The sequence below is a fragment of the Lepidochelys kempii genome, chromosome 22 (assembly GCF_965140285.1).
Source record: "Lepidochelys kempii isolate rLepKem1 chromosome 22, rLepKem1.hap1, whole genome shotgun sequence".
Lineage (NCBI taxonomy): Eukaryota > Metazoa > Chordata > Testudines > Cheloniidae > Lepidochelys > Lepidochelys kempii.
Window position 1 is genome coordinate 11,142,424 of NC_136401.1, and position 16,135 is coordinate 11,158,558.

At 48.1% G+C, this 16,135-nt stretch overlaps 1 protein-coding gene across 4 annotated transcripts in view; it reads right to left on the bottom strand.

Moving 5' to 3' along the window:
* Positions 1-3,998: 3,998 nt before the first annotated feature.
* SNX19 (sorting nexin 19) overlaps positions 3,999-16,135 on the bottom strand; it is a 53,162-nt gene continuing 41,025 nt past the window's right edge. For 3 of the 4 annotated variants that reach the window (XM_073320768.2, XM_073320771.2, XM_073320770.2), the window contains 3 exons: positions 11,164-11,348; positions 9,757-9,844; positions 3,999-8,728 (listed from right to left, as the gene is read on the bottom strand). In XM_073320768.2, coding sequence (XP_073176869.1) covers positions 8,593-8,728; positions 9,757-9,844; positions 11,164-11,348 — 409 coding nt within the window. In that variant the 3' untranslated portion in view covers positions 3,999-8,592. Of the gene's footprint in view, positions 8,729-9,756; positions 9,845-11,163; positions 11,349-12,883; positions 13,348-16,135 lie in introns of those variants that run through there. The other variant, XR_012155902.1, reaches the window with a different exon arrangement.

Genomic DNA, 16,135 nt, shown 5'->3' on the forward strand with positions numbered 1-16,135 from the left:
AGGCTAACACAGCTGCTACTCTGAAATGTGTTTAGTGTTTAGACTGTATTGAATGCCTGTGAGTTGCTGCCTGCATTGTATTGTAAGGTAATATTTAAGCATTTATATTGTAAGCCTCTGTGACATTTTAAATCACCTGACAGGTGAGCGAGATTAACTAGTGTAAAGTGCTGATCTCCAACAGAAGGTGTTACATCCCAGTCAATAGGGAAAACACATTGACACCAGACAGACTATTGTGGAACATTAAAAAGGACAAAATACTTTGTTGTTTGGCTATCCCCTCCCTGCCCCTGTGAAGACAATGGCATAGAGCATACACTTATAGAGAAAAAAGAAGACTGGTCAAGGGGTGGTAGTGGCTGCTATCTGTCTTTAAATATGTTAAGGGCTGTTATAAAGAGGATGGTGATCAATTGTTCTCCAGAAGGTAGGACAAGATGTAATGGACTTAATCTGCAGCAAGGGAGATTTAGTTCAGATATTACAAAAATCTTTGTGACTCTAAGGATAGTTAGGCACTAGAAGAGGTTTCCCAGGGCGGTTGTAGAATCCCCATCACTGAAGGTTTTTAAGAGCAAGTTAAACAAACACCTGTCAGCAGTAGTCTTAGGTTTACTTGGTCCTGCCTCTCTCCAGGGGGCTGGATTGATGATATCTCAAGGTCTCTTCCCGCTTTACATTTCTGATTCATTGACAGAGCAGGGAGTTGAACCTGTCCCTTAGCCCCAGATTGTAGAGTGCGTTGAGATCCAGAATAAAAGTGTAAGGAATGTGTATGCTAATAGTAACTACAGACCCAAACAGGATCAGAGCTCATTGTGTTAGATCCAGTCCCACCCCATAAGTGCTCAGAATCTAAACAGAACCCTGCATATTTCCAGGGTCTTTGTATTCAGTGTTCTGTGACCCACCATATACCTGTAAAGGTTGGATCAGGATCCTGGTTGGAGTGTCTATTGTTCCCCCATCTACCACCTATACATTCAGGCCTAGGCTTTTGGGTTGGTTCTCTGTAAAGAGACAACCATTTACCAAGTTTGCTCCAGCTCTGGGTTCAGTTTTCTAACACACCAGAGGCCGGCTCCCAGGGTTTTGCTTTGAATCAATCTAATTCCCATAATCTTTTCTCCTTCCCCTTTTTTACTTGTTAATTTCCATCTAGGTCTTAATTTCCCTCACCCTGAGACCTGCACAGACTGGCCTCTGCCTACGTGTGATCACACAGTATAGTCCTTTCCTCTTCAGGGAAAGGTCAGCCATGGTGTTTTAGTGTTCCGAGAAGAAAGGCAGGAGCAGAAAGACAGAGAGTGCTCACAAGGTTCTGGCTGTGAGCCTCTCTGAGACAATGTCAGGTTGGGGAGGCTATAATAGCCTTAATCTGCAGTACCAGGGGATTAAAAAGCCCATTCTCACAGGACCAGAAAGAAAAGAAAGGAGCAGAAGCGGAAGAGGAGGGGGAGGTAAGGAGCAGGTTAAAAACCCAGAAATAAAGAGCATCAGGATTTAAGGAGCTCTGTCCCCTGGCATAATAAATGTGAAGTGGCCTGCACGGAAAAGGGGCCTTAGCAAATGGCTTTGCTTTTGGTTTTCACACTAAGCACACACACTTCAGCTGTCTTCAATAAAGACAGCCTGTTTTGTTTGGCTCTGTTGATTTCCAACGGCAAAGGAGTGGGAGGGGGAAACTGATCGTTAATGAGTTTCTGCCAGACTCAGCACTCGAGAGACTTGGTAGGTATTATTTTTAAAGACTGATTTATGGTCTTTGATCCTCACCACTTTTGTCCCTCCTCGGGAATGGCAGTCAAGTGCACCCCACACTTGAGGATGTTAGGGGAAGAAAGGGGTCTGGGAACAGGAAGGGAATGTGCTGAGTGCTGGGAGGATTCGGTCAAGGGATGCTTGAGCAGCCTTTTGAGCGTCTCAGTGAGGTGAAGCGAATGGAATGAAAAGGTTAAAGGAAGGAAGAAGACTTTAAATACATTTGAAAAAAAAAAGTTCCTTGATGAAGATGTAAAGGCCTGAGACACAGGGCAGCATGGGCCACAAAGACAGAAAGCAAGTTGCGTCTAAAATGGAACATGGATGCTCAGAGATGGCCACAATACTCACCTTATTATTTGCCCTCCAGTTTACTGACTTGTATTCCTACGAGGGGGACCTCTTTGTGCTAGGTGCTGGATACACATAGTAAGGGACAGTCCCTGCCACCAAAGGCGCACAGTCTACTCCTGATCTTGCAAAGGCTTATTGTAGGCACTGGCAGTTGTCCCATTAAAGGCAAGGGGACTATTCACACTGCATCAAGTGAAGCATGCACTTAAGTCTTCAAAGGGGAAATGGAGGCACAGCAGGGTGAAGTGACATCACACAGCAAGTCACAGCTGGAAAGAGACTCCCCGTGTATTGCGCCATCCACTAGACAACACTACCTCTCAGCAAGCAGCTTTCCTATGCCCTTCCACTGATTGTGGAAGCAGAAGTGGGTTACACAAAATAGTATAGATCAGATTCTGTTTAAAGAGCTAGTCACAGCGCACCGTTATGGACGACATTTGTTTTCTGCCCGGCTTTGAATGAGACAACTTCCTTATCTATAGCCTGCTGCCATCCCCATCCCTAGAGCTGTGACCTCATCAACTTTCCTTAGTTCAGCAAGGTTGATAATTGCGGGAGACTCCTACAGAAACTCCAGGGGGCTGCAGAAAGTGATGTAGGCGGTTCAGTAGGCAGAGGTTTCTGTCTGATCCAATACTGCAGAATGGTATAAGTAGGTGCTGGAGGTGGTAGAGAGGCTAGAGAAGTTGTACTAAAATGTAACAGTATGGGCAAAGTTCAGAGATGAACTAGGGATGAATATATCCAGATGAGACTGGAAGATGGGGTGGCATTAAGGTAAGAAGAATATAACTACCTGAGTTGAATTTTGTCCAGGATAACAGTATTATTAAATAAGATAAATAAACAAACTATGAAATCTTTTCTGGCCAGAAGTGCCTGGGTTTCACATCTCACCCCACAGATGGCAAATCAATCCCATCACCCATGAGCACCATCATTCCAGTACTCAGGTGGAGGAAAAGGCCTCCTGATAAGTCGTCATCATCCCCATGTCCTGCAGCCCTAGAGGATGACTGCAGCGCTCTGACACTAGCCCAGCACAAAGTGGTACAGCTGTTGGTTATTCACCCTAGCAGACAGGTACCTCACTTGTCTATGCCAGCAAGGCCATGCCTGCACATCTGGTGCAGTGAGAAACCTTGCGCCACTGTGCAAGTCCTTCGGGTGCGTTAGATTAACATTCAACCAGGGATATAGCTCCAAGCAGGTTCTGTGGAGTGTAGCCCTGAGTTGGATCTGGTATTAATTATCCAGTGTTCTGCAGAGAGATAAGTACTTAATCCTCGAGCTGTTGACACTGGAAATGGACCAATCTATCCTGGGGTGGATATTATAGAAGGGAACTTGGCTCCAGCAGCTCTCCCTGCCACATGTGCTGTGCAAATGTTCCCTTACTCATAGGTAATGGGATTTCATAGAGCATATGGGATCTTTCTGTGGCAAAGCTAATCTGCAATAATATATGACCCAAGCGCTTAGTTGTATACAATTTCTCCCCTTTTTTTCAACCTAATATTTTAATTCTTAGTTGGAATTTTTCTTTTCTAGCTCTCTCCTCCTTTTTGCTTTTAATTATCAATCACCATCACATAAAGGCATGTGAGCTGGTGAAAACGGCAGCATTCTTCTCTCTAGTCAAACTGGCCAATATTTGCACAGCAAAAGCTGATGGTTCTTTCCAGTTCCAAACTACTGCACTCTCCTCTATCCAAGGATTTGCCTCCTTCATTCTGGGACACGCTATCAACCCACTCCCCCGTCTCTCCTCAGCCTTTTCTTGTCATCCTCCCTGCTTTATTCTCTTCTTTCTTCATAGTGTGTGGTTTGTAGGGATATTTCCCAGTAAATAAACATTTTAAATCCACAAACAGGTATACATTTTTAGGTAGGGTATGATTATATACAGATTAGAATAAGAACACAGGTCACATGGTAAAATATTTGTCTACTTTCATATATACAGGTTCTTGGGACAGTACTGTTATACACAAGTATGTGTTGCAATATTATCATACACTCGTAAGTCTGCATATAGTTGGCGGTCAGTTTTTGTACCCAGGTGAAGACATGGGGATTTGGTGCAGAATTACAATTCTTGGTTAAGTATGCAGCTGCTATTTTTGCTGTATATAAATGAGGGGTTGTTACTTTTCTAGGTATAATAGTTATTATTTATATTATGGTAGAGTCTAGAAGCCCCAACAAAGACTAGGGCCCCGTTGCGCTAGGTACTGTACATACACATAGTGAGAGACAGTCCCTGCCCCCAAAGGCAAATGGTAGGTGTGGAAAGAGGCATAGAGAAGTGAAATGATTTTCCCAAGGTCACAAAACATGGTAGTGGCAGATCTAGGAATAGAACCCGGGTCTCCAGCCTAGCTCTTTGACCACACTACCTCTCTAGTACTAGCCACACCTGCGGTCAATATTTATTTTTGTTTCTTTCACATGACAACTAACTCAGTGACTAAGGCTCCTCCTGAAAAGGAGCATGGGATTTGCTCAGTCTGAGCTGTGCTCTGTTCTAGATCTCGGGTAGGGGCATGTAACTGTGGGACTTTTGCTTCTGAGTCCTAAAGTACTGAAATCTCCTTGCTGCTCTCCAGTTCCTGCAAATGCCCCTTTATTAGCAGGCTGCGATAAGCCCCTAAATTCCTGCCAATAAACAGAGTTTGCTGAACATGTTGTAGCAAGAGGGGGACAGCATGAGTCAAAGCTGCCCTTTTTTTTTTTTTTTTTTGCTAAAGAGGTATTTTTTGTGATAGATAAGAGGAGGTAAATTTTCAGCTCAGACTGAACATGGGAAACTACTTTTTCTCATCATCATTTTCCATTTCATTTGCAAACTCGGGCGAGATGGCCTGTGCACAGGCAGAAACACTAAGAGAATACTGATCTTAATAGGATGTGTGTTCCTTAATGACAAAATACAGATTGGGGCCACCAGGGTGAGCCATTACCAGTTTTTCTATTCCTACCTCTGCATCTGACTCACAAAGTGAACACAGGCAAGTCACTTCACATCTCTGCTTTATTTCCTCCACATGTAAAACAGGGACAATAACACTGCTTTACCCCGCAAGGGCATTCTGGAGCACCATTCAGTGAAGTCTGCAAAGTGCTCTGAGAGCCACGGACAAAGGGATAGTACAACGCAAGGACAAAGCAATAGTGCATTACAACCGCAACTCACTGACACCAGCCTCCCACCAAAGTGACAGGTCTCTGGTTACATCCTTCATAATCTGCAAGAGGAACTCACTCCCTATGCCCCATATGATGAATGGCAACGGATATATTCATGAAAAGCTGCCCTCAAGGAACGTCAGAAGTCAGAGTTCCAGGCAGGATATTCGAACCCTCTCGACAGGTGAGAACCCTAGGCTCACCCTCTCTACCACCCAATGCTATATTCCATGGCTTTAAGGATTCCAAATATCACCCCCTTTCTCCCCTTCGACACTGCAGGATCTGATTTATAGGTGAGGGACTAACCCACCTTCCCACCAACCAGACTTTATTTTGTCCTCTCTGGTTTACACTGGGTATGACCTGAGACACCCAAAACATGAGGTTACAGCCATGGAGCAGACCAAAAAAACCAGGGAAGCCACCAGCCAGACCTGCAACAGGGCTCAGTAATATTACATAAGATTCTGGCTGATGGTCTCTTCTCTTAGGGCCTCTCCTAGACTCCTTTCAGGCAAGGCAGGTCAGGGTATGCTGTAAACCAAAATTATGGGACAGAGGAGCAAAATAGAAAGCCAGGGAGTGAGGAGGAAGAAGTGAAATGGGATGCTGAAGGGCAACCTGTGGCTTAAGAATGACAAAGAGAAATTGGAAATGGGAAACCTATTGGGTCCCACCTTCTACTCCACACTTTCTGCCACTGTGGGATGGATTGTCCCCTATGGTATGTTCTCCAATTCTTTGCCCAAATTCAGTGTTAAATGACTCAAACAATGGACTTTCTCCCTTTCCATCTGGGAGGCTATTCCTTCCCCTAAGAGACCATAGCATTGTTAGGAAGTTTTCGCTCATAGGCAGCCTAAAATTTCGGTTTGCTCCATTTCATCCAATTCCTCTTAGCTTTCGGGCACCCTCAGACCATCCTAAATGACCCCCTCCCCTGGTGCTTATACCTTTCACATACTTGTAGGCAGTACACACCCCGAAGAGTAGATACCCACACGGGAGACTGTCTCCCTATGGAAAGAGGAGGGTCTGTGTCTTCAAGGCTACCTGCACTAGTGTTACTCACCCCTCTGGCTAAATGTCCTCTACAGTGAAAATGATGCGCACCCAAATCCAGCACAATGGTTGGGGACTAGTGGGTGGGTGTGACAGGCTAATGCACGTCCCTTTCAGTTCCTGGGTAACTGCGTGTAACCCTTGTAAGAGAGAACAAGCACATTGGGATGTAGTGTAGAATGGACATGATGGCCATGACCTTGCAGGCCTCTCTCATGCCAGCTCTCCCCCATTATCTATTTTAAACTGTAGAGAATCACAGGAGGCAGGGTCCTCTTGGATGAAAAAGTCCAATGCCAGCCAGACTGTGGCTTGTGACCTGGTGAAATGTGGCCCATGTGCTGGAGGAAATGCAAATAGTTTTGTTGATGCTCTTACTCCCTGTTCACCTGCTTTAACATTAATTCAACAGCGGGGCACCATAAGCCCATGATGCCACTTGAAGCCTTTGCTATGCTGTAGAGATTGTCACCCTGGGGCATCGTACAGTGATGGGCAATAGATATATAATACCACCTTGTGCTGCTTCTATAACATACCCTGTCTCTACAGCACTTTGCAAATAATAGATCAACCCTAACAACATCCCTCCCAATTTTGCAGCTAGGGAAACTGAGGCACAACAAGGTTAAAGTGACTTGCTCATGGTCACACAGCAAGCCAGGGCAGAGCTGGGGATGGAACCCTGGGGTCCGGACACCCCCTGCCTGCTTTAACCACCCTCCCACTTATCTACCAATGAGAGCTGTATGATAAACTCCTTTGAGCACCAGTGAGGTGATGGATCTCCAAGAACTTGCTGCAAGAGGCAGTCTATGGTTACAGAAACTAATTTATTTCCCCTTGTGTCTGATATAGGTCAGTTCTTTCCTCCACAGAGTGGCCCAGCCACGAATCAATGGGAGAGATCCTCTGGTGAAGCGGAGATCAGGGATGGTCTCACTTCCAAGAAGCACCCGGCCTTCATGCTAAAGAAGCTGCTGCTCGCCTGTGGTGCGGTGCCTGAATTGTAACCCCAGGACCCTTAACAATCCCCACTTACAAGACAACGTGGGGTGGGGGAGCCATTGCCCCATAATCTTCAATCTTCCCTGCACAGGCAGATGACTTGGGGATGGGTGCGGTGCTCTCCAGTTCTGTTTCACCCCAGATCCCTCTCCTCAGCCTTGGCGGCGAGGGATCTCAGAACAACATTCTCTTGGTGTTGAGATGGTGTGAGGCACCTTCCCCTGCCCCTAAGGCAAGGCAGGAGCTTTCCGCTCGTTACCCATCACTCTGCAGTTCCCACAGATTTGGACGGTTGCTTATGAGGCTGACTTGGGGGCTATGTTCACGTCTCCAGTGTCTCCATCTAGGAGGTTCCACTCCATCATCCAGAGGGAGGTGGATTTCTTCCCCCCATTCTTCATGCTGGGCAGGCAAATCAGAGTGGGCGATGGGCAGGGAAAGGTGCCAGGGAGGATGTGCATGGAGACAGGAAGGACAACACCAAAGGCAGGAACTCTCCCTGGGGATGTCTCCTTGTCTCCATCTCATCTCTCTGGGGAGGAACAAGGGTGGGATGAGGATTTCCGCACTCACAGATATCCACCCTGAACGGGAGAAGCCCAGGCAGGAATCTCAGCACCATGCAGCCTTCACTCAATGAGGAGCTAAGTGGTGAATTTATTTACTAGGAATAAGGGCTGCATTCCTTCTTCTCTTTGCCTTATATGGCATGCGAGTCGATGGGTGTTCAGCTGATGGAACGTCCTGGGGTCATGTCTCTGCACATCAGTGCCAGGGCCTGACGCCCTCGAACCAACCCTGATGTGCCACCGACCATTCTGGGTCAGGACTACTCAGATTCAAGAGATATGCCGGGCATGAAATTACATCCAAGTAGGATTTGTGGCTGGCCTGGCCTCACTTCGCAGCCTGCTTGCCCCTAGAGAGATCAGGCGCTTTCCCACTGGGAGCACCTTGCTTGCCATCACGTGAGCCATGGAATGGACACTTATGTTACAGACAAACATCTCCACCTGCTCACACTGGGCATAGTCAGTCACCCTGCCAACAAGGGGAAGCCTGAAAGAAGCCTCATGTCAGACTGGCTGGGGTAGTTAATTAAGAAACTTCCAGCCCTGTCCAGCAAACACTGAATGCCAGTGACCTGATGCCTGTGAATTCTTTTCTCTGCTGCCCATTCTTCTTTGCTGCTGGCAACAGCAGCCCTGGTTAATGTGGGGAAATGCCTGCTGTCTCGAGGCTGTTAGAGACAGATGAAGTTACAGTTGTTGTTTTGGGATCATCACTGGAGTTGTTAAGTATCAAAAACTCCAGCAGGACGTCGGAGAGGCGGTAAACCAAGTGCCTGAAAGAGACAGAGGAGAAAACACAGGCTCGTCAATGCAAAGAGGCTGGAGTCTGACACATTTGCACTCGCTCAAGCAGGGTGTGCACCTATGTACAAGGCATCCATTAGAGGCCAAATTCACTGCAGAGCCCCAGGCTGGGGTAAGGGGGGGGGGAAATCCCACACATGGGAAGAGGGGGAGGAAATGCTTCAATGGGTGGGTGACCCCCCCCCAAACAGTGGTTGCCTGAGGCTGCTGAGAAGTTGGGAAGGTTAGACTCATTAGTATGGAGAGTGCAGCAGAGGGGCTCAGAGATGCATACTAAATCTATGTTTACATAATGCTCAGTGGCGAGCCATCTGTGTACGCAACACATCCACTGCCTGCTCACGAAAGCCCTGAATAGGACTTCCTGACCGGCTCTGCCCACGGGGACCACTTTGATTTTGATCGAGCTATAAACTATAAAGAGCAGTGTAGCTGTGGCATCACAGGCAGCGGCAACAGAGGTAGGGCTGGGCCATCCAGAGTGTAAACCCGCCTGAAACCGGCGGGTATGTACTCAGCACAGCTCAGCCGTGCCCCCGCTGCTATGACCCATGCTACCGTGGCCACACGGCTGTTTATACTCACGCTAGGTCTGTGAGAGCTAGTGTGAGTGTGTGTATGCAGGCTGGGGAAAATCACACCTGTGATGTAGACGTAGCCTAACTTAAAAGCCTTTCCAAACAATGGGACAACCCCAGATTCGTCTCCTGCCAAGCTATTTGCATCAATGAAATCAGCAGATCACCTGAGATAATTCATAGCATGTTGAGGTTGATATTTTCTGATCGTCACCTCACGTCAAAGCCTCAGGAGATGAACTTTTGCAGTGAGAGCCCTTGGCCTGAAAGAGTCTGTTCATTCCAGTGAGATTCCTCATCATCAGAAACTTTCTAAGTGAGGTTTTTCAAGGGAGTCCATCGCGCAACGCACTACTTGGTTATTGCAGAGCAATGACTCTGGCTTATGGAGGCTAAGAAGGCCCCGTTGTCAAGGCTACCTGTTTATGATGGGTTGATGTAGTGACTCAAGGACCAGGTTCCAGCTCAGTCGACATCTGCTTGTCCCAAGGATTTCCAGAATTAAGTCTGTTAACATCAGAGAGACACTGTCTTTAAAAACCCACATCTAAATTACAACGCAGGGCGCATTGCACTTGTTCAGGAACTCAGTGGATGTTAAAGAGGCTTTTCTATCTGATTAGATGTCCCAGAAAATGATGCCCCTCCTCCCCCGACTTGGAAAAATACCAGGAAAACACACATCTTAAAGCCCAATCTTAATACCAGACATAACATCCAGCTCTAGAACCAAATGTAGAAGAGAGCTTCCGGACCAAAGAGACAACCTCTGGCTAGTTATAATAAACAGCAGATGGAGAAGAATCTTATCATGCTTTACAAATTATCCACAGATGGATTACTTCACCCACTTCTGAAATGCAGCCACCTCTGGGGTGAACCAGACAGCAGCTGTTTTAAGACAGAGGGAAATGTAAAAGAACACCATCTGGCCAGCATATCAGGGGTAATGATTTTAGTCATGTGGAGAAGCGTCCTGATTTTTTTTTAATGATAGCAGAAAGAATTCTGTTTTATACCTCCTTTGAAAGATAGTACCTTCAGCGGAACAGCACCTTCTTGCTGTGCTGGGGCACTGCCTCCCTAGAGAGTGGCTCTGAAGTAGGAGCACCACCTACTGAGTGGCCAGTACTAAAGGTGGGAGATGAGAAGGCCTGTATTTAGAAGTCACCAAATGGCAGGCTCTCTCTCCCTCAGAGTACTGGACTTTGCTGAGATGGCTGTGTGAATTATCTCGAGTAACCCTGGGGCAGCGCGGTGGCTGTTCACTTGGAACTAGTGGGAGCCCTATTGATGGGTCATTTAACTCCTGAGGTGAGGTGAATTTGCCAGGTCTTGGATCTTGCCGTGGCTGACAATGGTGTCAAAACTGCACAGAGTTTAGAGAGCGAGAATTGCTATTTTCCAAAGTGTTTCACACTAAACACACCAAAGGGGGGCAAAGAAGGGACGGCTTCAAGTCCATGCCTCTGGTATCACACATGGGTAAACACAAGCAGGCTCTCTCATGCTTGGAAACCAGATCTCTAGAGGTGACAATGCAATGGGTTCACTTGTGGGGCTCCCCAACCCTCTGCCTTGCACTGGTTTCAGGGATGGCCAATGAGCCTATGACAAACTCCCGTTCATTTGCAGTGCTAACAGCCCATGGTGCTCAGCATCTGCGGCACATTAAGCACTGGTTCCAGGTGTCACTATTGCACCGGCTCTCTCACATGGCGAAGTGGTGGAATGGATTTCAGAACCTGATCCCTAAAGAGCCAAGGCCCGTTAGCCAGATCCCACAGCTAGAGAGCCCTTGGGTGTTTATCGCACGGCAAACTCACCAGGAAGGAGTCCCATCAGGCTCTGCAAGGCCTGCTGTGCCGTCACCTCCTTCTGCTCCTGCGTCCTGACAGGTTTAGGCACCGCTGGTAAGACTCCCCCGGGCCATATGGATTCCTGCAGCAATCGGAGGTACTGGACCCAGCGCTGAGTGCAGGTCAGGTTAGTCACCTGCACTTCCAGCCATCTGCAGGCAGGCATGGGGGGGGGGGGGGAGAGAGAGAGAGGTGAAAGATGGCTACAGTGGGAATTAGCTCTTGAGCCTCCCACTTATCCGGGACTCCTGGAGAAGGGTTGATGGGCTTTATAAAATGTTCCTCCCTTCACAGCAACGGCCCACAGGGTATCACAGCCACTTCACAGCCATTCATTAGCTGCTGCTCCTCAGCCACCTGTGAGGCAGCTAGAGATGACTACTCCCAATCTCCAGATGGGAAAATGTAGGCACAGAGCACAAGGGCCAGATTAGTGACCCTCTTGCTTGCACCGTGAAGGAGTTACTCACACAATGTCAAGAGAGCTACTCATGGAACTGGCCACCAATGGGACCGTGGCCTGTGCTGTACAGGTCAGACTAGTCCTTCAAGCCTGTGGATTGCTCTAGCTCTTAATGAATGGCTCGAGGGCAGACTTTGGCACCGATGGGAGTAGAGCCCAGGGCTCCTTGCTCCAAATCGGGTGCCTTATTGCCAAGAGCATCTTTAATGCTTTTGATTTCAGAATCAACCCAGCTCAGAGACCAGCCTGATCCCTACCCTGCCCCACCCCACCCCAAAGCCAAAAACAGGCATTCTTGATGCTTCACTGTAAAGGGAAGACAGCTCCCAGGGGATCCAGAAGCCCCCAAGCAGCAGCATGCCCCTAAGCTGTGGTAGCAGAGGGGAGTATGTTATATTACCAATTTTCCTCCCCTCCCTAATCCCATTGCCAGCACAGCCTGGCGAGGGAATCTGGTCTGGCGTTGAGTGCCTTCCTTGTCCTGTCCCACTGCTAGTAGAGAAAGTCAATACAGGACACCACGTGGTGTTTTCCCATTGCTTGTGCCAAAAGCCAGTCCTCGTTTGGGTTGGGGGAGAGTGAGTAAAGGCTAAGGGGAGATGCTTGGGAATAGAAGGGGCTGAAGGACTGTAAGGAGACAACTGAAGGTCTTTAGTAATGCTAGTTCTTAAGACCAAAGCTATAACCTCCTAGGGCAGGGAGGTGAGACTGTCCTTGTGTTTTGTACTCATCTCCTTTGCCAGCTTTCCCTCCCATCCTTCTCAGTTCTGCTCATCTCCATCACTGGAGGGCAGTGAAATCATTGCAGCTTGCATCCAAAAATCTATGCCATCCATCTATTAAAAGGAAAGTTATGTACCCTCCAAAAAAACTTCACACTGGCTCTCCTGCTGCGACAGGACTATGCCCTTTATATGGTAACAACCTGCAAATCCCGAGGCTACAGCCACAGGAATGTCATTCCGGATAGGAGCCAGGAGGCATGTGCAGCCAGTGCAGGAAAGGTTCGTTGACACCACCCATGCTGGCCAGAAAATGTTACTAAATCTAGTGTGGATCCCCAGACTCCAAAACATTACAGCACTCTCCCAAGTACCAGAAAATGCCTCTGCAGTCAGCCAGCCGTCAGCTTTGGAGCTCCCTCTGCCCCCAAAAATCAGCCATGCAGAGTGGAACCCCATAGGCCTCCTGGGGAAGCATGATCTTAATCCTGATGCCACTCACATCAATGCCAAGACTCCCACTGACTTCAGCAGAACCAGGATTCAGCTCCATAGCACTGAAAAGACTGGTGCAATACCGCCGGCTGTGGGAAACGTGCTCTCTCCTCAGTCTGTGCCAGCAGGGGGCTCGACAGGAAACAGTGGAGTGTTGACAATGGGGAAAGCTTGCAATTTCTCCAGGCCTTCCATTTTCCACCTCCTAGAGTCTGGGATTCAGCCCGAGCCTGGAAGTCTACACAGCAAGGAAACAGCCCAGCAGCCCAAGCCTTGCAAGCTGAGTTGGCTGGCATGGGAAGCCGTGGGTGTCTAGTTGTTGTGTAGACATACCCACAGAGTTCCAGCAGATAGCAGCCCACAAGCAGTGTCGGGAGACCTGTCCCATTTGGCAGCCTGTGCTGGTGCTTGTGTTTGTAATTCCATCATCACTGTACTCCAGTGGCTTGTAGTACGTCCAAGAGCTGGGCCCTGCCAAGACAAACTTTATTTAACCTGCGCTCTGCCAGACTGTCTGCATTCTTCTCAGCCTGGGCATGCTGGCCAAGGGCTTCTTTCCCGGCTTCCAAATGCAAGTGGACAGAACAAGAGTGGCACTAAGAATAGAAACACCCAAAGGTAAGTGAGGGAGAAATCTCTGGGTAGTACCAATGGTTGTCAAGGGGCAGAGCTACAGTGATATCATTCCTCATGTGCCCCTGCCTTACATCCTAAGGAATACATCTCCCTAACAACAGGCTTCCAGGATCCACATGGAAGTTGTGCGCGTGCGCACCTGTTAAAAACTATGAATAAAAGTAAAGAAGACAGGAAAATAAAACCAGTCTTGGTTCCACAGAGCTGTAAGGTCTTTGTAATCCCTCTCAAAACAGCCCTGTTCCTGGCACTCCTCTGGGGGAGCTGGATGGTTATCCCAGAGACTTGGGACAGCTAGGGAAAAGGTACCATCAGCAGAGCTTCTGTGGGTATTGCCACAGTGCCCCATGGTTCCAACCAGGATCAGAGCCTTCTTATGCTATCCGAGCATGCCCTTGGGATCAATAGGCTAGTTTGCACCAGCCTTAGACAGCAAGGTAACAAGAGTCCTATCTAGGGCAACAGTCACGTTTGAAAGTGCGTTGGCTTAAACCCAACTTTGCCCCCAGCATCAGCACACTTTAAAATCTTGCTAGTCATGCTTAGTTGGTCATGGTACACTCTAGGGTCAACCACAACTAACACACATGGTTTTCAAGGTGTGGAACTGCGCCTACTTTAGGGGCAATGTCATGCTTAAAATCAAGTTAATTAACAGATTTCCAAGTATGACAGATGGTGTCTGAGAGGGTCACAGAACTTCGGGGATGTAGGGTTAAAGCTCAGCAATCAGGCCAAGGACCTTTCCAGGGATGTTAGATCAAATGCTTCACTGGATTAATCTCCACTGTGTTCAACAACCTTTATGTGCTTCCTTCCTACAAAGAGCAAACATGTTTCCTGGCGGGAACATCACCAAAAGAGCAATTTTAAAGCAAATGTTGCAGAAAGTTAATTTTGATTGTGGAATCATCAGTATCAGCAGTGTAAGCCTCACTCTGAAGACTTACTCTCATCCAGTTAGGGGACAGGACGTGCAAATGGTTACAGGCCATAGCGCTCTTGTGATTATAAAGCCCAGGATGGGGAGGGGGTTATTTATTACACTCTATGATTTTGTATTTTCAGTCTAGCTCTGTGCTTCCCAAATTGGGGACTGAGTGCAGGAACAGAGGAGAAGGCTGATCCAGACTCGCTCCCCATGTGCTCCTGCTGAGGTGGGCAAAGCAGCAGATAGCTCTTCAAAAGGTGCCCAAGTTTTCTCCCTCTCCCTGCTCCTGCCCCTAATGCAGCCAGTTTCAGGAACAGCTCCTGTGGGCAGGGATGCAGGCTGCTGTCCCAGCTGTGCTTAGCTGCAAGAGCACAGATGTCCTGGCTCCTTTCGATCACCAGTGGGCTCCACTTTTTCCAAACAGTCTGTCAGCTCTGGTGGGCTGGGGGACCAGAGAGATGGAGAATCTCCACAGAGAGAGAACTGAAAAGAATCAAGATTAGGCAGCGAGGTGAGGGAAAGAAAAGAAAGGAGACACAAAAGTTGAGGAGGGAAAGGAAGTGCAGGGATAGTTGTGGCGCAGCCGATGGGGGCTCCCCTCCACCACCCCATTAAAGGGCGGACCCACCAAGAAAAGGCTAGGAAGGTCGGGATTGCTCGACAAAATCGGACCCGGGTTCTATCTAACCCAGCACATTCCGTCCCTGAGAGCCGCTGCCCTGGGAGCAGCGGGCACAGTCCCCTCATGGATCGGTGACTGGTTAAAAGACAGGAAACAAAGGGTAGGAATAAACGGTCTGTTTTCAGAATGGAGAGCACTAAATAGTGGTGTCCCCCAGGGGGTCTGTACTGGGCCAGGTCCTAGTCAACGTAGTCATACATGATCTGGGAAAAAGGGGTAAACAGTGAGGTGGCCAAATTTGCAGATGATACAAAACTACTTTAGCAAAGCTTTGGACACGGTCTCCCATGGTGTTCTTGCCAGCAAGTTAAAAGAAGTATGGGCTGGATGAATGGACTATAAGGTGGATAGAAATCTGGCTAGATCGTCAGGCTCAACGGGTAGTGATCAATGGCTCGATGTCTAGTTGGCAACCAGTATCAGGTGGAGTGCCCCAGGGGTCGGTCCTGGACCGGTTTTGTTCAACGTCTTTATTAACGATCTGGATGATGGGATGAATTGCACCCTCAGCAAGTTTACAAATGATACTAAGCTGGGGGGAGAAGTAGATAAGCTGGAGAGTACGGATAGGGTTCAGAGTGACCTAGACAAACTGGAGGATTGGACCAAAAGAAATCTGATGAGGTTCAACAAGGACAAGTGCAGAGTCCTGCACTTAGGAAGGAAGAATCCCATGCACCGCTACAGGCTGGGACCAACTGGCTAAGAGCAGTTCTGCAGAAAAGAACCTGGGGATTACAGTGGATGAGAAGCTGGATATAAGTCAGCAGTGTGCCGTTGTTGCCAAGAAGGCCAATGGTATATTGGGCTGTATTAGTAGGAGCATTCCCAGCAGATTGAGGGAAGAGATTATTCCCCTCTATTCGGCACTGGTGAGGCCACACCTGGAGTATTGTGTCCAGTTTTGGTCCCCCCACTACAGAAGGGATGTGGACAAATTGGAGAGAGTCCAGCGGAGGGCAACGAAAATGATTAGGGGGCTGGGGCATGACTTACAAGAAGAGGCTGAG